Source organism: Trachypithecus francoisi, unplaced genomic scaffold, assembly GCF_009764315.1.
Source record: "Trachypithecus francoisi isolate TF-2019V2 unplaced genomic scaffold, Tfra_2.0 Lachesis_group3, whole genome shotgun sequence".
In the NCBI taxonomy this organism is placed as follows: Eukaryota; Metazoa; Chordata; class Mammalia; order Primates; family Cercopithecidae; genus Trachypithecus; species Trachypithecus francoisi.
This window is the reverse complement of record NW_022681468.1, coordinates 147,037,604-147,060,746: the sequence shown is the minus strand read 5'-3', so window position 1 is coordinate 147,060,746 and position 23,143 is coordinate 147,037,604. Positions and strand designations below refer to the sequence as shown.

General features: G+C 39.6%; 1 protein-coding gene across 1 annotated transcript in view; it reads right to left on the bottom strand.

Annotated features, from left to right (window-relative positions):
* UBR1 (ubiquitin protein ligase E3 component n-recognin 1) overlaps positions 1 to 23,143 on the bottom strand; it is a 160,313-nt gene that overhangs the window by 43,226 nt on the left and 93,944 nt on the right. Inside the window, exons 30-35 of the mRNA XM_033190389.1 lie at positions 18,228 to 18,433; positions 16,741 to 16,834; positions 15,465 to 15,614; positions 11,087 to 11,184; positions 2,609 to 2,699; positions 1,384 to 1,532 (exon numbers count right to left, since the gene is read on the bottom strand). Of these exons, the coding sequence (XP_033046280.1) occupies positions 1,384 to 1,532; positions 2,609 to 2,699; positions 11,087 to 11,184; positions 15,465 to 15,614; positions 16,741 to 16,834; positions 18,228 to 18,433 (788 nt within the window). The remainder of the gene's footprint in view (positions 1 to 1,383; positions 1,533 to 2,608; positions 2,700 to 11,086; positions 11,185 to 15,464; positions 15,615 to 16,740; positions 16,835 to 18,227; positions 18,434 to 23,143) is intronic.

Genomic DNA, 23,143 nt, shown 5'->3' with positions numbered 1-23,143 from the left:
AGGGATGGTCACAGCCTAGCCACGGGGCGACTCTGCCCATCAGTCCCCCGGGACAGCGACTGGATCCCAGCAGGGGCAGAGCCGGGATGGGCCCTATGTGCCTAAGATCAATGTAGGCGGGGGCTCACTGGGCCAAAGCCAATGAACCCACCCATAGGAGCCCTCTGAGGACACCAGTAGGGGGTCTGCTCAGGGCAGGCGCCCGTGGCCTGGAACCTGCCTTTTCCAAAGCACTGGAAGTGACTCTTAAACTCTATTAAGAAACTAATGATAGTATGTAGGAAGGTTTTGGGAAAAATTTGGCTTCATGCTATTTAATTCAAATTATAAGTGTCTTGTTACAAAAATATATTTAAATGAAGAAAATATAATGGACTCCATTAAAAACAATTACCAAAAATATATATATTGGAAAGGGAAATCAAAGTTGGCTTGTATAAAGATAGGGAAGAATCACCATTCTTAATTTTTTCCATGTAATACTGGACCTTGTCCTTATAATGAACAAGTGCACTAACGTAAGAAATCTAAGTGATCCCTCACTGCTACACTTTTCTATGGGACATTTTCAATATGGCAGAGAATTTGATAGTAGGCTTCCCTTTAGAGCTGGTTTCTGCCTGCTAATCTCTCTAAAACTGCCTCAGTCTTCCTTTCCCCTTTCTGTTAATTTTTAGGTGACTTTGGTTTCCCCTCAGTTCTTCTCTCAAAGTATAAAAGAAAGAAAAATTACTGAGCATTTCTGAGTTGTCTTTTTTCCTTGAACCTCTATAACTTAACATCATGCTGTTCCTTTAATATAGATACTAAAGGAATATATATGTGTGTGTGTGTGTGTGTGTGTGTGTGTGTGAACACGCACACACTTTTTGGAGACCGGGTCTCACTCTGTTGCCCAGGCTGGAGTGCAGTGGTATAACCATGGCTCACTGAAGCCTCAAACTCCTAGGCTCAAATGATCGTCCCTCTTCCGCTTCCTGATTAGCTAGATTACAGGTGCATACCACCATGTCTGGCTAATTTTTTGTAGAGACAGTCTTACTATGTTGCCCAGGCTGGTCTCAAACTCCTGGCTTCAAGTTATCCTCCCACCTCTGCCTCCCAAAGCTCAGCCTCCCAGGCATAATCCACCATGCCCAGCTTTTTAAAAATATTTTTTTAAACTTATGTTTCATATGGTGACGATCATAGTTAAAAAGAGATCAACATAAAAAAATTATCAGACCAAATGGCATGAGCCACACAAATACACTGAAATACTAATAGTCGTCATACAAGTCAAATTATTCTGGCCCATTAGTGAAAAAAAGAATTTAAGAATGAATGATCAATGTTAATTCTGTCTCACTGAAACCTCCAAACCAGTTTTCTTATGAGCTTTACCAATTGCCTGGATAGTGAAAGCACAGGTGCTCCAGGTCAGCATAGGGACTCGAGGATCCGTTTCATCAGGAGGCACTTTCAATCCAATTCTATAAATTGTTGTGGCAAAGAGAATAACCATTTCCTTGATGCTATTTGAATATTTAATCCTATAAATAAAACAAGAAAATTTGTATGATTTAGTAAAAGGAGTTACTTAGTAGGAGCTACTTAGTAAGAAGTCCAATTAAGTCCTAGAGCAATAGAAACAATTTAACCACTTTCAAAGTAAGTAAACTGCTCTTTGTCAAATTAGAGATTAGAGCCTCTGAAGATTTATTCAGCTGGAAAAAATTGGAAGAGGAGAACCGTATTTTTTAAAGGTAGAGAAATAGCTCTTATAAAATGGTAGTGACCAACATAACTTCACTTCCTGTAAAAGATGCAGCAAATGCTCACAACTAGAAGGGGTCCAGGTTCTAATTAAAAAACAGACTGAACACAGAAGGAATAAAATTCAGAGGAACAAATCTGACCTAATGAGTTTTGGTGCTTGGAAAAAGAACCAAAGAAGTACTTTTGTGTTGACAGATATGTGTATGTGTTTGTGTTGTGTGTATGTGTGATAATACCATGTAACTGGAGTGATAATTTCCAGTTTTCTCAACTTCCACTTATAACAAGTATTTTCAGTAGCAATGGGATAGATAAACAAGGATCACAACTAGAAAAACTACCCTGGATACTCAGTATTAATGAAATAGTAATACCTGATTTGGGTATATTACATCTCTCCAATAACCTAATGAGTGAAGTAGGACAGAAGGCCTCAATTTTACATACACAAAAAATGAACTGGTGGTGGCATGGAGTGACCTGAGACTTTTCAGAAAGTCACAAAGCAAGTTAGATGTAATTTTAAATGAAGTCTCATAATTCTGGTCCTCTTGTAGGACCAGACAGAACTGACATTTTTGGTCCTCTTGTAGGACCACAGAGAACTGGCATTTTTGTTGGTTAAAAATGATTACTCAGAGGCATAGTTTGCCTTAATATACATTACTTTAATATATCAAACCACTTCATTTTGTTAATACAAATAAACAAAACAAACAGAGAAAGAAACAAGATAATGGGATAAACTATTTTACAAATAAAAAAGGAAGGAAAGATGGAAGCCTACACTGTTTCCTACTCTTATTTTCACAATCATTTACAAAGTTCTCTTAACTATTTAGATACTTACGAAGACTGAACACCAAAACTCAGGATGGAAGTGAACTCAAAAGTAGAATCTCCCATTCCTTGATTAAAGAAAACAGGAATTGGGTTTTCTCCTTATAAATTAAAAGGAAAAAGAAAGAAAAATCATGAATGAGTTTAGTCTGACATAGAGTTTTCTAGCATTTATTTGTTTTGACAGTCTCACTCTGTCACCCATGCTGGAGTACAGTGGCATGATCATCTGTAGCTCCAACCTCCTGGGCTCAAGCTATGCTCCCAAGTAGCTGGGACTACAGGCATGTGCCACCATGCCTGCCTAGTTTTTAACCATTTTTTTGTAAAGATGGGATCTTCCTTTGCTGGCCAGGCTGATCTTGAACTCCTCAAGAGATCCTCCTACCTTGGCCTACCAAAGTGTTGGGATTACAGGCGTGAGCCACTGTGCTCAGGCTTTCTGGCTTTTTAATATTATACATAATCATTTTAGAAAACTCAGGATATGCTAATAAGCAATGAATAATTAACCTAAGTTTCTCCATCCAGATAAACACAGTTAACATTTGGGTGATATTCTTCTGTTCCCCACACAAATATCACATATTTTTTAAGAGGATGACATGATATAATACTAGTCTGTATCTTGCCTTTGCACCTAATAGATCATGAACATCTTTCTATATCAGTAACTCTCCCTCTATTTTGCCATTTTAATGACTGCATAAATGTTCTCTTGATAAGGCAGCATATATTAGTGAATAAGAGTAAATGATCTGAAGCCAAGATCTGAATCCTAGCTCTGCCACTTACTGTTACTGCAACCTTGTGTGAAAACTAAACCTCTCCGTAGCTCCATTGCCTTGTAAAATTCAAATGCTATTTCCTGACATGAAATGGGTTTTCTCTGGTTGCTTTCAAGACTTTTAGTTTTTTTTGTTTGTTTGTTTGTTTTTTTAAGAGATGAGGTCTCAGCCAGGCATGATGGCTCACACCTGTAATCCTAGCACTTTAGGAGGCCAGGGCAGGCGGATCAGTTGAGGTCAGGAGTTTAAAACCAGCCTGGCCAACATGGTGAAACCTCATCTCTACTAAAAATACAAAAAATTAGCCTGGCATGGTGGCAGGCGCCTAATCCCAGTTACTTGAGAGGCTGAGGCAGGAGAATCGCTTGAACTCAGGAGGTAGAGTTTGTAGTGAGCCGAGATTGCATCACTGCACTCTAGCCTGGGCGACAGGGCGACACTCTGTCTCAAAAAAAAAAAAAAGAGGTCTCGCTATATTTTCCTGGTTGGCTTCAATTTCCTCGGCTCAAGGGATCCTCCCACCTCAGCCTCCCAAATAGATGGGCCTACAGACATGCACCACAGTGCCTGGCTCTTTATTTTTTGTTTTCAGCAGTTTGCTTTATGATGTGTCTGACTGTGGTTTTCTTATCTGCTTGAGATTTACTGAACTTCTTGAATCTGCAAAATTGTCTTTCACCAAATTTGGGAAATTTTCAGCCAATTATTTCTTCAAAATTTTTTTCTGCATTATTTTTCTCTTCCTTTTGGGACTTCAATGACACAAATGTTGGGTTGAAAAAAAAATTGTCCCATAGATCCCTAAGGTTGTATTTTTTTATCCCCCATCTCTTTTCTGTCTGTTCTCCAGATTGAATAATTTCCACTGATCTAATTTCACATTCATGGACACTTTACCTCATCTCCAGTCTAGTATATATATTTTTGAAACAACACAGCCTTGCTGTGTTGCCCAGGCTGGACTGCAGTGGCATGATTACAGCTCACTGTAACTTCAAACCCCTGGGTTCAAGTGATCCTCTTGCCTCAGCCTCCCAAGTACCTAGGACTATAGGCACATACTGCCAAACACAGCTATTTTTTTTTTATTATTTTATTTTTTTAGAGATGGGGTCTTATCATGTTGCCCAGGCTGGTCTTGAATTCCTGGCCTCAAGTGATCCTCCTGCCTCAGCCTCCCACAGTGCTATTATTACAGGCCTGAGCCACTGTGCTTAGCCTTTCGGTTTACTATTGAGCACATCCAGTTAATTTTTGTTTCATCCAGTATTTTTTCCACTCTATTATCTCCATATGGTTAGTATTTTTAGTTTCTATTTTTCTGGTAACTTCTATCTTTCAACTCTTTCAAGAGTGTTCACCTTCACCTTATGTTTCAAGGTTAACTAGTTGCTTTAAAACTCTTCGATAAGTTTAACATTTAAAACATCTCAGGATTGGCATTTGGTTGTTTTTCCCTTGAGAATCGGTCAGATTTTTCTGGTTCTTCATATGTCAAGTAATTCTGGATTATTATCTTGTACATATAGAATATTACATTGGGAGGTTCTGGTCCTGTTAAAAACCTCTGGAAAAATATACAGTTTTAAAGTGTTTTAGACAGTAATAAACTCAGGTCCAACAAGTTCTGTTTCATTCTCTGTGGATGGTGATTCCAATGTTAGTTTTCAGAGCCTTTGCTGTGGTGTTCTGATCTGTCCAGCACATGTACTCCTCGTGGGGTTAGTCTAGGACTTCAGTGATGGTTTAAATGAAGCTTACTTTTCAAAACTCTGGTTACACCTCTTTGAGCCTATTCTGTACATGTGCAGCTTGGAGGTGAGCCCAGAACTTATGTTGACCTCAAAAATATGAGATTCCCCTTCTACAGTTCTCTCCTCTTGGGGATTTCCCACCCTAGCCCTCCCACTTTCTAGCTCCAAAGGGCCCTTTCCCCCAGTTTCTCTGGCCAAAATAACATGTTTTTCTCAGTTTTAGTCTACCATGCTGTCAGTCAGATTTATGACTGCGGATGCCCTTGGCGTGAAGCCACGAGGCAAAGACAGAAAAAAATGATGATGATTAACCTTGTACTCGTTGGAACACAGGAGCCCCTTTTCCCAGTTCCTCACCAGAGAGAATGGTTTTCTCCTGGGATTATGGGCACCTGTGTGGCCACCATGGCTGTGCAGCTCTATGCCTGAGGCTGGCCTTGGGAGAAGGCCAGAGGAAAAATAAAATAAACACACTCCTTTTATATTCTGGCTATGAGGGGCTTCTTTTCCTGATCCTCTGACCAGAAAGAGATGGCATTTCTCATGGATTTTTGTTATTCATGCTTGTTGTACAGTTCTAGAACTCAGCTGTTCTTGGGTGAAAGTTGGGAAATAAAGGAGGAAAAAGCCTCAGGAAACTCACTAAATGTACTGATAATTCTTAAATTTTGACTTTAGTTCCCTTCCCATCTGCCTGCTATTTTACTTTTCAGAGACTTGAGCTGTTGTGGTTTTTTGTATCCTGTGAAAGTATGAGGAATTAGATACTGGGTTTTTTGAAATGTCTTTTTTGTTTTTAAAGACAGAGTCTCGCTGTATCGCCCAGGCTAGAGTACAGTGGCGCAATCTCGGCTTACTGCAACCTCCGCCTCCCAGGTTCATGCCTCAGATTCTCCTGCCTCAACCATCTGAGTAGCTGGGATTACAGGCACGCGCCACCACACCTGGGTAATTTTTGTATTTTTAGTAGAGACAGGGTTTCACCATGTTGGCCGGACTGGTCTCAAACTCCTGGCCTCAAGAGATCTGCCTGCCTCGGCCTCCCAAAGTGCTGCAATTACAAGCGTGAGCCACCGCACCTGGTTTGAAATGTCTTTTTAAAAGTTATAATGACCAGCCAGGTGTTGGTGGCAGGCGACTGTCATTTCAGCTACTCAGGAGGCTGAGATACGAGAATTGCTTAAACCTGGGAGGCGGTGGTTGCAGTGAGCCAAGATCTCACCACTGCACTCCAGTCTGGGGGGCAGAGCGAGACTCCATCTCAAAAATAAATAAATAAATAAAAGGCTATAATGATCATATTAGTTTTCATCTTTAACTTATTCTTTTAAGAAGTTTCCATCAAGGCACTGTTAGAATAAACTCAATCTGAGCATTGTCTCTTTTGGGCTATGAGCTGTCTTCTAAGTATGGTTTTGGCCATATTCCATGGATTTTGATCTGTGTTGTTCTCGTTGTTAATTGCTAAATAGTCACTAATTTCTCCATCTCTCTTTAGCTTTTTCCTTGCATTCAACAGTTATATGGAATAGTATTTAAAAATTCCTAATTTGTTAGGTTTTTGAGCTCTTTTTTGTTAAGTATTATTTTATTGTATTGTGGATAGTGTAAGTGTCCTACATAATTTCACTTTTTGAAAACTATTGAGATTCTTACATGGCCTAATTTATTAACCAATCTGTTATTAATAATCCATGGACAGGTGGGCACAGTGGCTCACACCTATAATCCAAACACTTCGGGAAGCCAAGGTGGGAAGATCACTTGAGGTCAGGAGTTCAAGATCAGCCTGGGCAACACAGCAAGATGCTGTCTCAAAAAAAAAAAAATTCCATGGGCATTTGATAAAAATATATTTTCCAATAGGAACAAACTCCTGTAGAATATATTACTAAATCAAGCTTAATTTTAAAAATTCTCTAAGTCCTTATTTATTTTTAGATGACTTGACCAGCCATAGTCTTAGAAAGATCTGGTAAAATCTCCCGCTATCACTACGTTTTTGTTTAATTCTACTTATGTACCAAAACAACACAGCACGAAAATAAATAGAAACTGAATTTATTATCTGTCTTTTCTCCTAACCTCCCCAATATACTAGGCAATATTAGATAAAAGGCTTACACATTCTCTGCAATCCTTCCTTTACAATCTTTTGGCTGTTTCTTTCCCCCAAACAATTAGTCATTCAATAAGCATTCAGAGCAAACTTGTCAATGCTTACTATTAAAACCACCACTTCTTACCATCTCATGGTAGGACCAGTGCAACTGATTCCTGATTAATCTTCTTGAGTTATCTCCTCACTCTTCCAATCTATCTGCGGCACCACTCCCACACTAAAAAGCTACCAGAATAAATGCTAGTCACTTGCTCAAAAATTTTAATCATTCCATGATTTCTTTTTTAAAGTTCTTTATTTCAATAGTTTTTCCTTAGATTATGTTCAGTATTTTCTTCCCTTAAAAATATAGGCTTCTAAGTAAATTAGTGAATATACTTAAAAGATACTAATCACTCTAACACTTCTTTTTTGCTGTTGTTGTTGAGACGGAGTCTCGCTCTGAGTCTCACTCTGTCGCCCAGGCTGGAGTGCACTGGTGCGATCTCGGCTCACTGCAAGCTCCGCCTCCTGGGTTCATGCCATTCTCCTGCCTCAGCCTCCTGAGCTGGGACCACAGGCGCCCACCACCACGCCTGGCTAATTTTTTGTATTTTTTAATAGAGACAGGGTTTCACCGTGTTAGCTAGGATGGTCTCAATCTCCTGACCTCGTGATCCACCCGCCTCGGCCTCCCAAAGTGCTGGGATCACAGGCGTGAGCCACCGTGCCCAGCCTAATCACTCTTATACTTCTTTAGACGGTCACAGAGGTCCTACTGCTAATACAGTGATCTTTCTACTTAATGCCATGTTTGAGACCTCCAATTAAACATTTAGAGGCCAAAATAACAATAAAAACTGACTTAAGGCTGAATTTTTGAGACCTAAAACTCAGGATGTATAACCAACATGTGAATCTACAATTTTTTTTTTGAGAGGGAGTCTCGCTCTGTCACCCAGGCTGGAGTGCAGTGGCGGGATCTCGGCTCACTGCAAGCTCCGCCTCCCGGGTTCACGCCATTCTCCTGCCTCAGCCTCCTGAGTAGCGGGGACTACAGGCGCCTGCCACCTCGCCCGGCTGATTTTTTGTATTTTTAGTAGAGACGGGGTTTCACCGTGTTAGCCAGGATGGTCTCGATCTCCTGACCTTGTGATCCGCCCGCCTCGGCCTCCCAAAGTGCTGGGATTACAGGCATGAGCCACCACGCCCGGCCTACAATTTTTTTAATAAAAAGAAACTAAACTCACATATGTCAAAGTCATTTTAAATTACTATAAAAATTAAGAAGAATCTCTTGTACTGAATTGCTTCTCGGTGCTTAAAACAAGCAGCAAAGTAGCAAGTACATGCCAAAAATCACTTCTTAACAAATATAGGGTCTTTTGTTAGAAGAGTTTCCACCTAACAGATTGTTATCTCATTAGCACCACTTGTGGAAAAGGTTTTGTTATAAAATGAAGGAGGAGGGGAAACTGGATGTTGCCAGACTTATTCATTGCTGACTGTTGTCTTCCATCATTCTGTGTTTCTAAATGACCAAGTTCAAATTCTTACAAACCTCCACAACTGCCCCATATTCTCCACTATTCCCCACTGTGTACTCTTCAACTAAGGTAGGCCAGGCTTTTTCAACGTCTCTGAAAATGTCATGCTCATAATTCCCTAAAAACATTTCTGTTTTCTACCTGGGTTCTCCTTTATCCCTACCACACATCCAAATTTTATACAAGGTCAAATCAAATCTAATTTTCTCCATGACATCTTCTCTTACTACTTCAGCCCCTACTGATCAATTCCTTCTTAAAAATTCTATGAGTCCTACTGTTTTATACTATAAAATCGGGCCGTTAATGCTATTTCCTCTTGTATCATTCTTAACTGCATAACATGCACACATACGAGGTCAACAAGGCAGGGAACATAAAACTTTGTATAGTGCTGAATGCATGAGTAAACACCTAATAAATACTTGATAACTTAGGCTGGGCACACTGGCTCATGCCTGTAATCCCGGTACTTCAGGAGGCTGAGGTAGGAGGACTGCTTGAGTCCAGGAGTTTGAGACCAGCCTGGGCAACATAGCGAGACCCTGTCTCTACAAAAAATTTAAAAATTAGCCTGGGTGTGGTGGTATAAGCCTGTGGTTCCAGCTATGTGGGAGGCTGAGGTAGGAGGATCACTTGTGCCCAGGAGTTGAAGCTGCAGTGAGCTGTACTCCCGCCTGGGTGATGAGTGAGACCTGTCTAAACAAACAAACAAACAAACAAAAAAACAATAAACTCCCCCACATACAAAACAAACAAAAAACCTTTGTAACTTAGACTATGGTGATGAGAAATAAAACCATCAACCCTATTTTTTCCTTTGTAGCTTTTGAATACATCTTTTATTTTCCTTAAAAGTATGTAACTGAAAGGACATAATTAAAGCATAACAGAGGGTAAAATAATCAGGGAAAATGTGGATAAATACAGAAAGGTATGAAATGTAGAAATAAGACATCAATATTTTGAGTAGAATACCTAGAAATACTCTGGAATATCTTCTAGGTATAGTTTTCATCAATTTCAGATCCAAAGAGGGGATGAGAAGATAATTTTTAAAATACTGGACTTTGTCTTCACCCTATTGATTTCACTGCCTAAACCGGGGTCCTCAACCCCGGGGCCATGGATGAGTACCAGTGTATGGCCTGTTGGGAACTTTGGGAATGGGCCGCACAGCAGGAGGTGAGCAGCAGGTGAGCAAAGCTGCATCAGAATTTACAGCTGCTTCCCATCACTCGCATTGTCGTGTGAGCTCTGCCTCCTGTCAGATCAGCAGCCACATTAGATTCTCATAGGTGCACAAACTCTAACTATGAACTGCCCATGTGAGGGAACTAGGTTGCCCACTCCTTATGAGAATCTAATGACTGACAATCTGTTACTGTCTCCCATGACTCCCAGATGGGACCAGCTAGTTGCAGGAAAACAAGCTTAGGGCTCCCACTGATTCTACATTATGGTGAGTTATATAATTATTTCATTATATATGACAATGTAATAATAACAGAAATAAAATGCACAATAAATGTAACGCACTTGAATCATCCCAAAACCATCCCCCTCATCCGTGGAAAAATTGTCTTCCACAAAACCAGTCCCTGCTGCCAAAAAGGTTGGGGACCATTGGCCTAAACAAAAGACAACTTTTCCTCACTGTATTTTAAAAATTCCCATTTTTATCCTTTTAAGCACATCTCTATTAATAGCCATACCTGTCTCACAACTGTAAAGAATATGTAAATGACAGTTTTAAAATGTTTTCATTATTACAAACATTACTAACCACATATTAATAGTATTAGTAATAGTAATGGCTAACATGTAGCACTTACTAGGTGCCATGGACTATTCTACTTTACATATAATAACTCTACTAATCTTTCAACCAATAAAATAGGTACTATTATAATATTATTATCCCCAATTTGCAAATAAGAAGTTGAGGCACACAGAGCTTAAGTAACTTGCCCAAGATTACATAATCAGTAAGTGGATCTTAGTGATTTAGATGAATCTTGGATCGAAGATTTACATCTAAGCAGTCCGACAGCTTGGAATAATCAGATAGATGGACTTGATAGTTTAATCACTGTCTGTATTGTCTCCTAGTATGAAAAACGATTAAATTTAATAAAGCAATTTAAGCCAAACTTACTCTTAGCTTCAAAAACTTTTATTTCCTGATATTCAAGAAATTTGTACTTGCAAACCATATTTTAGCACATTAATTATTTTAAAAAATAAAGATTCTGACACCACCTTCACATAGTTAATATAAAATAAATGTAAGCAAACCTTTAGCATGTCTTATATTATAACCTGATATTCTGGCCAGAACAGTCTGTATCCATTGTGCCAGGGTCAAAAGTTGAGCAAGAGCATCTGCATTCTCACTGAAAAATGATATTTAAAAATTATTACAACCATGGGTACAAAGTCAAATGGAAAAGCTGAATTTGTATTATTTCCTTGGATAAATGGTCGTATAAAAAAGTTAAGTTCCTCCAGATTAATTTCCTAGGTCACAGAAACATGTCTAAAAATGTAGCTTTTTGGAAGGGGAAGAAAATTTTAAACTTACAAGAAATAAGTCACCACCCACATGCCAGTCACCCACAGGTAGTAAATGTCAGTAAATGGAATCACCATTCTAGTTGCTCCAGTCAAAAACTAGGTGTTGTCATTGATTTCTCTGATTTCCTCACACCCCACATTCTGATCTATTAATCAACCTTGCAGGTTTTATCTTTTAAATATATCCCAAGCTGATCACTCCTACCTACCTCTACCCTTACTACCCCCAATCCAAGTCACATCAGCCCTCACTTAGATTACTTAAATAGACTCCTAATTGTTCTTCCTGCTTCTACTCTTGTGTTTCATTGTAAGTATAAATTCTGCATACAGCAGCTAGAAGAATTTGTCAACAGGATCATACAACTTCTAATCTTTGCTCATAATCCCTTTTATGATCTGATCTTTACTTGCTCCATTCCATGCTGCCTTCTTGCTGTGCCTCAAACATGACGATGGGGTTCCAAACTTGAGCCTTTGCTTTTTTTTTTTTTTTTTTTATGAGATGGAGTCTCGCTCTGTCACCAGGTTGGAGTGCAGTGGCACAATCTTGGCTCACTGCAACCTCCGCCTCCTGGGTTCAAGCGACTCTCCTGCCTCGGACTCCTGAGTTGCTGGGATTACAGGCGCCTGCCACCACGCCCAGCTAATTTTTGTATTTTTAGTAGGGACTGGGTTTCGCCACATTGGCCAGGCTGGTCTCGATCTCTTGACTTCATGATCTGCCCGCCTTGGCCTTCTAAAGTGCTGGGATTATAGGCATGAGCCACCACCCAGCCAAGCCTTTGCTCTTGATACAGCCTGTGCTTAGAATTTTCTTCTCCCAGAGAAAAGCAGTGATTATTCCTCACTTTATTCAGGTCTCTGTTCAAATGTCACCATCTCAGAGAAGAGCTTCCTGATAACTCTGTCTATAAACAGCCTCATGCCCCAGTCTGTCTTCAGCCCTTTAACTTACTGCTTTAGCTTTCTCCTAGTATTTCCCACTACTCAACATTTTGCCTTATTTTTTTTATTGCCAGTCTCTCCTTCCTAAAATGGACATAAGGAAAGGGTCCTGAGACAGACTGTTATTAAGAACAAAGAAGGGCTGGGCGCAGTGGCGGCTCAGGCCTGCAGTTCAGCACTTTGAGAGGCTGAGGTGAGTGGGTCACTTGAGTCCAGGAGTTAGACACCAGCCTGGGAAATGTAGTGAAACTCTGTCTCTACAAAAAATACAAAAATTACTGGGCTGTAGGTGGCACACGCCTGTGGTCCCAGCTACTCGGGAGGCTGAGGTGGAAGGATCATCTGAGCCCAAGAAGGTTGAGGCTGCAATGAGCTGAGTGAGATCACACCACTGCACTCCAGCACATAGTGAGATCCTATCTAAAAAAAAAAAAAAAAAAAAACCAAGAAGGACCAGAAACAGTGTTATTAAAAAGACTATAAAATAGGAATCTTTTTATTGAAATAATAGTCTTGAGCAAAGGTAAAATATATAATGAACTGTGCCAAAATTTATGTATCTGGGCACAAATTTGACCTAAGAAATTTTTTTTGTTCTCAAAAAATGGAAATATACTATGACTGATTATAACCAATTTTCTTTACAGACACCAGTTTATTAGTTTTAAATTTTTTGGTAAGTTTATATTATAAATTTTTAATCAAAATCTTAGTTTTGACAGTTTTTATATGCTTTTATCTTTACTATCTTAGATTATATTCATGCTGATTTTCTAAAATCCAAAGAAGGCAAATATAATCAATTATATGGGTAAATTGAAGTATCTAATAAAACTGTTATGTATAATCATGTATTTCAGATCCTGAGTAACAGAATTGTTACTATAAATTAAAAGTGTGCCAGAGTTCTAAGAGAACTGGTTGTAAGGATCAGTTTTCTGAATTTAGAAAGAACTGCTCTGAAGCATCTGATCCTTAAAGACATCAAGGAAAGAAGTAGCTAAATATTCTGTTAGAGAACAATTTACATAGTTTAATAATCCTATTTGGGGGAGCCACTGTGCAAAAAAGGCTTGTACAAGAAGTTGGAAAGTCACTTTGTTATGATTTCCTTTATCTTTGTCTTTTTGCTGTATAGTTAGGTAAGGCTTTGGAGTCAGGAGTCAAGTCTGGGTTTGAATCTTAGATCTGTCTTGGGATAAATAAAAACTATCCATAGTCTCCGATTCCTTTAAATGGAAATAATAGTACCTACTTCATTAGACTACTGTGAGAATTAAATAAGATAATGTAGCATTTGCTTGGTAGAATGCCTAAAATATATTAATTACTCAAATCAAGGATAATTCTTTCTCATGTTACCAAATATGTTGAAGAAGACAATTTCAATTTAGGTTTATCAATGACATGGAATAGTAGAGATCAGAACAACTCTTTATTTATTTATTTATTTTTGACACAGAGTGTCGCTCTGTCGCCCAGGCTGGAGTGCAAAGGCATGGTATCGGCTCACTGCAACCTCCGCCTCCCGGGTTCAAGCAATTATCATGTCTCAGCCTCTTGAGTAGCTGGGATTACACGCATGTGCCACCACGCCAGGTTAATTTTTGTATTTTTAGTAGAGATGGGGTTTTGCCATATTGGCCAGGCTGGTCTCAAACTCCTGATCTCAGGTGATCTGCCTGCCTCAGCCTCTCAAAGTGCTGGGATTACAGGCGTGAGGCACTGTGCCCAGCCAAGGTTAGAGCAATTCTTTTTTTTTTTTGAGACGGAGTCTCGCATTGTCACCCAGGCTGTAATGCAATGGCTAGATCTCGGCTCACTATAACTGCAGCCTCCCAGGTTCAAGCGATTCTCCTTGGCTCAGCCTCCCAAGTAGCTGGGATTATAGGCACCCACCACCACACCCAACTAATTTTTTTGTATTTTAGTAGAGACGGGTTTCACTATGTTGGCCAGGCTGGTCTCAAACTCCTGACCTCGTGATTCGCCCACCTCAGCCTCCCAAAGTGCTGGCATTACAGGTGTGAGCCACAGCGTCCCACCAGAGCAACTCTTTATATTGACCCTTCTCACCAAACCTATCACCTTTGAACTTTTATGGGGACATAAAGGTATTTTTATCAACAAAACAACTTTCTTTAGCAGAATTTAGGTTTCTCATTACAAATTCATTGCATTTTAAAGCAACTGAAATAATATAAATATTATAGTACTGTCATCCTCATGTAGAACAGTGAGAATATAGAAATACATAATTAAATTTCCAAGTTGTCATACAAAAACTAATAATTTGTTGTTAAATTCCATTTACAGATCAGAATATGAAAATTTAAAAGAGATATATATAAAATGATATATACATATTATATATATAAAATGAATCTAGTGTTTTTATTAATTTTTTTAGTTAACATTTGTCCACATCTCTAGAGCTCTAGCATTTGGATCTTCAGAAAAATGAAATTAAAAATAATACAAAGATCATTAGAGCTATCAGACTCCAACTGGCAACTCTAATGATGGCAAAGGGCCATATGAAAGGAATGAATTTTTTTTGCATCTTTTCTCCTTTTGTGAGTGCTAAGGCAGAGGTCAGAGTTCTATTGCTTTAATGGCTGCTGGAAAATATAACCACAATATATAGATTTGAGTAAATAAACATTATACTTCTCTGAGAGTCCAAAAAAATTAGGCTTTTGATCACATTTTAAAAGTATAATACAAGATATAAAATGAAAAAGTATTAATCCCTTTAAAGAATTAAAAAAACAGTTATCTAACAAAAACAGGCACAAATTAAAGAACTAAAGACAACTTTCTATTTGTTTTTGAGACACGGTCTCGCTCTGTCACTCAGGCTGGAGTGCAGTGGCGCAATCTCGGCTCACTGGAGCTTCAATCTCCTGGGCTCTAGTGATTCTGCCACCTCAGCCCCCTCAAGTAACTGGGTCTACAGGCATGTGCCACCACGCCTGGCTAACTTTTTTATTATTATTTTTTGTAGAGATAGGGTTTTACCGTGTTACCCAGGCTGGTCTCGAACCCCTGAGCTCTGGCAATCCACCCACCTCGGTCTCCCAAAGTGCAGGGATCACAGGCCACTGCACCTGGCCAACTTTTTAAAAATTAACCAAAACATAAAATATACCTGTTTATCTTTTGAGGTTGCAAAGGAATAATGGGGATCACAGTATTGCACAGAGATTTGCAAAGAGGGCAAAGATATTCTCCACTTTCCAAGTCAAAAAGGTCCACATGAATGCGCTGCTGAGAGCTCAGCTGTACAGCTTCAAAATATCTGCAAAATTACAAAGACACAGGCGCATTTAGAACTACACATGCATCTCTACATGTGTATCTCTACTTGCTCTAATCCAAGTTTTAAAAATCTAGAATTTTTGCCTCAATAAACATCTTTAGAACATACATGCAAAAACACACAAGTTGTAATCACAGAAGAAACAGGTTGCCTATTATTTTGGGAATAAATTGGAAAATACATCAGAGCAGATAAAAATTTAAAATAAGTTTATTGAATCATAACTCATCTCTTGCCTCAAAAGCATGGTGATACAGCATGGACACTACTTTCCTCAGTTTCTAATGATGAACTGAAGTAGTGAGGGCTATCTTGTAAAAATTATATATTGTAATCTAATGCCAAATGGGTAAACTCTACACAAAAGATTTTTCAGGAATTACATTTTTGAATTTTTGTATTTTCCAGAGATAGAATGAGAACTTCTTGTCCTATTCATCCTATTCTATTTCAAAGGTACTTTTCACAGCAGTATGTTTTGAGGGAAATTAGATTTGTATAAAGATTACTTATTTATTATTTATTTGTTGTATTTATTAATTTTTTTGAGACTACTCTTGTCTCCCAGGCTGGAGTGTAATGGCGCAATCTCGGCTCACTGGAACCTCCACCTCCCGGGTTCAAGCGATTCTCCTGCCTCAGCCTCTTGACTAGCTGGGATTACAGGCATGTGCCACCACACTCAGCTAACTTTTATATTTTTAGTAGAGACAGGGTTTTACCACGTTGGCCAGGCTGGTCTCAAACTCCTGACCTCAGGTGATCCTCCCACCTCGGCCTCCCAAAGTGCTGAGATTACAGGTGTGAGCCACCACACCCAGCCAATCATTACTTTTTTTTACATGAATACTGACGAAGAGTAACTGATTAGTTTATGGAGAGCAAGCACAAAGGAACAGTGAAAATCTAAAGTTGGTAACTTTACACACCACTTTCCAACTTTGATAATAATAATTCATGCAAACAGAATTAGTAATTAAAACTGTTTCAGTCATTCAAATAAGAAGAAAGGAAAGAAGACATGAGAAAACATGCCTTTTTGTGGCCTTGAGTGAACTTCAATGTTCCTATTCTCTTTCAAGAACATGTCAGAAGGACAACTTACTTCTGCCAGCACACTGCATGCATTACATGACCACAGCTTCCTGTATAAGTTCCATATGCCAAGTCTGGATCCATGAAAAGTGGGTCTAGGGTTTCTGGTACAAGGTATAAAAAGGAGGGAAAAAGAGATAGGTTATCAGGTCTAAAGTCTAATCACAAACGGTATTAGGAATGTCCAAGCAAAGTGTCACAATATCATAATGGGAGGATATATAGTAACAAAAAGAGAAAAGTAATAGTAACAAAAGAGAAAAGCATAAAGCTAACCTGTCAGATATGATTCTAAACTTAGTATGGATTAATAACTCTATCTTTATTTTTTAACCTTGAATATTGGGTTTAATCTGCATTATCTTGGTTATTTAAGTGATTTTCTATATTTCCAATATAATTTACTTTTTTAATTTTAATAGTAATTTGATAAATAATAATTTTAAGGGATACTTAGGGGAATTATAACCTCATTAAAAAAAGCACAGATGGAGGATTTCAAATTCTGGTTTCATCACTTATAACTCATGGCCATGGGTAAGTTACTTGACCTCTCTGTGCCTCAGGTCCTTTATCTATAAAATGGAACCAATAGTGATAACTAACTCATAGGGCTATTGTGAAGATTAAGTAAATACACGTAAAGCACTTAACAAGTGCCTGGCAATGTTAAGTTTTCAATAAATGCTAGTCTTTATTATCACTATTATTCTAAGGAGCTTTTTTTGTTTGTCTGTTTTGAGATAGGGTCTCACCCTGTTGTGGACCACAGGCTCATGCAACCATGTCTGGCTAATATGTTTGTAGAGATGAGGTTTCGCCATGTTGCCTAGGCTGGTCTCAAACTCCTGAACTCAAGTGATCCACCCACACCAGCCTCCCAAAGCGCTGGGATTACAGGCGTGGGTCTCAAACTCCTGAGCTCAAGTGATCCATCCACACCGGCCTCCCAAAGTGCTGGGATTACAGGCGTGAGCCACCATGTCTGGCCTATTCCAAGGGTATTTTAAAATAAGAATGATGCTAAAGCAGCTAACTCCTGATGTAACAAGTGCAATAAATTATCTAATTAGCATTATTGCCAAGAAAATGTTTAACATGATTCTAATCAGGAGGCAACTTAACAATCAAATAAATTCAGAATGTGATACATTATACAAAACAAGTGGCCTGAATTCTTCAAAAAAACTACTATCATAAAAAAAGGAGGGACTAATCTAGATTAAAATGGAGTAAAGGAATATAACCAAAGCAACACATGAAATGTGTTTGGATCCTGAGTGAAAAAAAAAGTCTAACAATTGAAGACATTTTGAGAACTGTTGGAGAAAAACTGATTTTATATTAGATGATATTCCTGGATTATTCTTTCTTAAATATGATAACGGTATGGTAGATATATAACCTTACTTCCAAATGTCTTTCAAAGATTATTTTCTTTAATTACACAGGCATGAAAAGAAATGCACAAAAGGATATTTATTAAAGAATACATACCTCCTGAGAGTTCTATAGGTTTTCCCCTGTGCTGAGTCAAGGCAGTAGATTTCTGGACACAGGCAGATAATACCATGGCATTATTTTCTATTTTCACTTCTTGTTCTTCTTGGCAAAGGATGCACGTCAGCACCTCCTTTTCAGTAACAGATGGACCCCGTTTAGGACCCAAAGCAATTCTAGAGTAGTCACTGACTGCTGGGGTGCTACCAAAAGAAATGACCAGAAATGAGGACACATGTTTTGGTCACTTGTCTTCATATTTTGGTAGATTTTAAGTAACTATAGGCAAGAAATATAAGAAAGATAATAAAAATAAAAATGATATTTAGCAATATTAAGTTAAAAGCTTCCCCCCTTCCTTTGTGGCTTTTATCAGTTATTTGCTTATTACAAAATACAAGTGTTGCTAAGTGCAAAAAAACAGATGATAAAATGGAATGTATATTATAATTTTATTTAATTTACTATACCAATAAGCTGGGTTATTTTTTTTTCTGGATATAAAAGTAATACAGGGTTACTGAATAAATTTTGGGAAATCTGTAATAGTATAAATGTTATATTCCCACAACCTAGAGATACCCACTAGTAATCTTGTACATTTCCTTCTAGTCTGCTTTCTATTTATAATATACTTCTTCATATAAATAAAATCACATTACACAGATTTGTATCCTGCTGTATTCACTTATAGTTTCTTACATCATTAAAACTTCTTCAGAAACATTTTTAAATGGATGCACAGCTCTTAATATATGTGCCATAATAGTTTTATCCATTCCCTGTCATTAAGCATTCAGGTTTCTATTCTATTTTAGTAGCTATTCAAACTAAAAGACTTACACCTTAATGATTCAGCAATTCTTAGAATCTACTCTTACTGACTGGGCAAAACTCAGGATCTACTGATGTGTACAATATTTAAATAATGGCAAATATTTACAACATGCTGATTGTGAAGCTAGGCACTGTTTCAAATACTTTACATGTTTACTCAATACTTAAAATAATCCTATGAGGTAGGTATTATTATTATGTCTAGAGCAGCTGCTGCAAAGATGTCTGCTGCGGCAGTGGAGGCGTGGCTGGGGCAACGTGTTCCATGGAGCCCTTGGGTTGGGAACAGGAGGGAGCCCACCCCTTCCGAGTTTGTGGGGCAAGAGCGCCACACTCCCAGGCACAGCTGCAGCTGCCCAGCTCAGAAGTGCCTGTTCTGAGCCTCTCCCCACTCCCAACACCCATTCTGATTTTGGAGCAAAGTTGTGGCCAAGCCCGGGTGCTGCCGTGGCCCGGCCAGGTGTGTGCACACTTGGGGCAGTACTGACACGCCAGCCCCCTGCTGCCTTGGTCCCCTCTGGCCTTTGGGTGCTGATAAGCATGGAAGAAAGGCCAAGGGGAAACAGGTGGCTTAGCATGGGCCTGCAGATGCCCCTTGGCACAAACAGCCAGGGAGTTGTGGATGACATGTTGATGGCAGCAGGAGGAAGACAGGTTCCTGGGCAGAAAGGGTGGGTCCCCAGTGAAGTCCCACCTTCAAACCAGGAATGGCCTGAAGCCTGGGGACCGGTATGTCAGTTACAGGTGGAGTCCACAACCTGGAGTGAGAATTTATGGTGCTTTCTCCAGGTCTGTCTATGGACCAATCAGCACGCATTTTCTCCCTTCTGAAGCCCATAAAAACCCCAGACTCAGCTGGACTCACATGGGGACTACCAGTTGCAGGAAGGAGCGACCCAATTCAAGTCTCCTGACTCACTGGGATGACCTGCCTGTGGAAAGGCAATACCCACTCCTCTCCACTGAGTGCTGGACACTTGCTGGGATGACCTGCCTGCAGAAAGAGCTACCCACTTCGGGTCCCTAGAGAGCTGTTCTGTTTCTTAATAAAGCTCTCCACCTTGCTCACCCTCCAGTTGTCCGTGTACCTCATTCTTCCTGGATACAGGACAAGAACTCAGGAACCACCAAATGGCAGGACTGAAAGAGCTAGTAACACAAACAGGGCTGAAATGCCCACATCTACCACTTGCCATATTGCAGGTGACAAGGAGAGATAAGCTGTGGTCCTTCAGGGAGCCCAGACCTAGGGGCTCCCTGAGCCAGGGCTGTGACACTCTCTTTGGGGCTTCACAGTCTCTGGCATCTCTGAGCTTCCAGGTGCTACCACATTCCCATTGTCCAGACATGAGTCCCCATAGCAGAAGCTGCTGGTGCATATGATCCAGGTGCAGGCTTGCACAGAGCTGGCCCCTGTCCCAGTGCTGAGAGCTGCCTGCCCCGCCACAGCAGCCGGCGTGCCTGGCTGTGCACAGTGGCTGGACCCTGCAGGTGCCCGCTCATGCACCCCTGGTCACTCCACACCTGGCTCACCCTTGGCAGGCATGGGATCCAGGCTGGCAGTGTGAGCCAAGTGCAGCCTGCTGGGTCAAGTAGGCAGGATGAGCCCAGAGAGACTGAGCAAAATTCTGGCAAAGGTGCCACTGGCCACAGAGGTTTCTGGCTGGAAAAGCAACACCCTAAGGATCCTGTGACACTTCCACTTTTCAGATGAAGAAACTGAGGCCTAGTGACAATAAGAGACTTACCCAATGACTCCTTAATAGTATGTAGCAGAGCCAGGATTTAATTCAGGTAATCTAGGCTCACAGTCTACGCTCTGAACTACTCTGTAATATTGTCTCTGCGCAAGAAGCTCCCTGAACTATGGTATATCACTGAACAATAAATAAATATTCATCATCATTATAAATGAACTTACCTAACAGACAATACTCTGCAGCTTTTTGTTTTGTTGTTTTGTTTGAGACAGAGTCTTGCACTGTTGCCAGGCTGGAGTGCAGTGGCGCAATCTCAGCTCACTGCAACCTCTGCCTCCCAGGTTCAAGTGATTCTCCTTGCCTCGGCCTCCCAAGTAGCTGAGATTACAGGTGCCTGCCACCATGCCCAGCTAATATTTTTGTATTTTTAGTATAGAGACGGAGTTTCACTATGTTGGCCAGGCTGGTCTCAAATTCCTGACCTCGTGATCTGCCTGCCTTGGCCTCCCAAAGTGCTGGGATTACAGGCGTAAGTCACCACAACTGGCCTACTCTGCAGTTTTTAAAAGGTGGTAATTATGTGGAACCATCTCCTAGGAGGCATCTAGCAATAAATTATGAAAGGTTTACTTATTGACTGTCACAAGGTACTAGTGGGCACAGGATGCAGTCCCACAATTCACAGGACAATACTGCATGAAAAAAAAAACAGCTGCGTAAATGCCAAGACTGAAAAATGCTGAGCTCGTTTTGTATATAAGAACAAACATAGATTTCCAAGACATAATACAGAGTGAAAATGGGAAGTTGTAGAGTGATATGTGCATAATACTATTAATGTAAATAAAACCAAAGGCTGAATGACATGCTATAATTTCTGTGGCTACATATATTTGTATTAATAACATAGGAAAAATTCTGGCAGATACACATAAAACTTATAACCAGAGAACCTCTAAGGAGCAGAAAGAAGTCCAGGATTTGGGCTGGTGCTCAAATGGAACTTTAGCTTTATCTCTGACATTCAGCTTTCAAGAGGAAAATTATTAATGTACCTATGTAATTTGGCCAGGCACAATAGCTCACGCCTGTAAGTCCAGCACTCTGGGAGGCTGAGGTGGGAAGATCATTTGAGGCCAGGAGTTCGAGACCAGCCTGGCCAACATGGTGAAACACCATCTCTCTAAAAATACAACAACAATAACAACAAAATTAGCCAGGTGTGGTGGCAGGCCCCTGTAATCCCAGCTACTCAGGAAGTGGAGGCAGAAGAATCGCTTGAACCCAGGCGGTGGAAGTTGCAGTGAGCCAAGATCAAACCACTGTACTCCAGTCTAGGTGACAAAGCAAGATTCCATCTCGTGTGTGTGTGTGTAAAACTATGTAATTAAAATTTTGGCTGGGTGAGGTGATACACGTCTGTAGTCCCAGCTACTGAAGAGGGTAAGGCAGGAGGATCACTTGAGCCCAGGAGTTTGAGGCTGTACTGCATCATAATTATCCCTGTGAAGAGCCACTGCATTCTAGCCTGGGCAACACAGTGAGACTCCATTTCTTAAAAAAAAAAAAGAAAAGAAAAAGAAAAAAAGGGGGTTTAAAAAAATATGAGAGAATGTATTTCAGACTTTGGGATAGGAAAAGCTTTCTTAAACAAAATATTAATACAAAAAGGTAAAACTCTAAAAGACTGATAAATTTGTCTTTATCAACACTGCATTCTTCTCTATGGCTAAACCCCATAATTAAGGTTAAAGAAACAGGGACAAAATATGGGAAACATATGTAACAAAGTTAAGTATTAATTTTAAGATTTATATAAGTCAATAAGACAAGAGCAAAGCACCCAATAGAGATGGGCAAAGAATAATAATAGGCAATTCCCAGAGGATAAAATGTAAAAGGTCAGTGAATAATCATATGAGAAGATGCTCTACCTGGTACTAACTAGCAACTGGGGAAATTCAGCCAGATTGGCACAAATCTGTAATTTTAATAACATCACATGTTTTCAAGTACTGAAAATAGTTAAGTATTGGTGAGAACAAAGTAAACTGGGCACCTATATAAACTATCAGGAGCAGAAACTGGTAAAACCACTCTGGATGGAAATGTGGCCACATCTATAAAAATTTTAACTCAGCCCTTTCCCTTACTGGACTCCTTGACTAAGTACTTGCACAGTTGCACAAGAAGACACATACAAAAAGGTTCCCATTAACTGTAATAAGGAAAAATTAGAAGCAACCTAAATGTCTAAAGTCAGATAAATAAACTACTATATAACCACATGAGAGACCACTATGCAGCAGTCATAAACAATGATGTAGAATCTACACTATAGAGTGATACGTACTGATATCCAAAGATTCCTAAGAC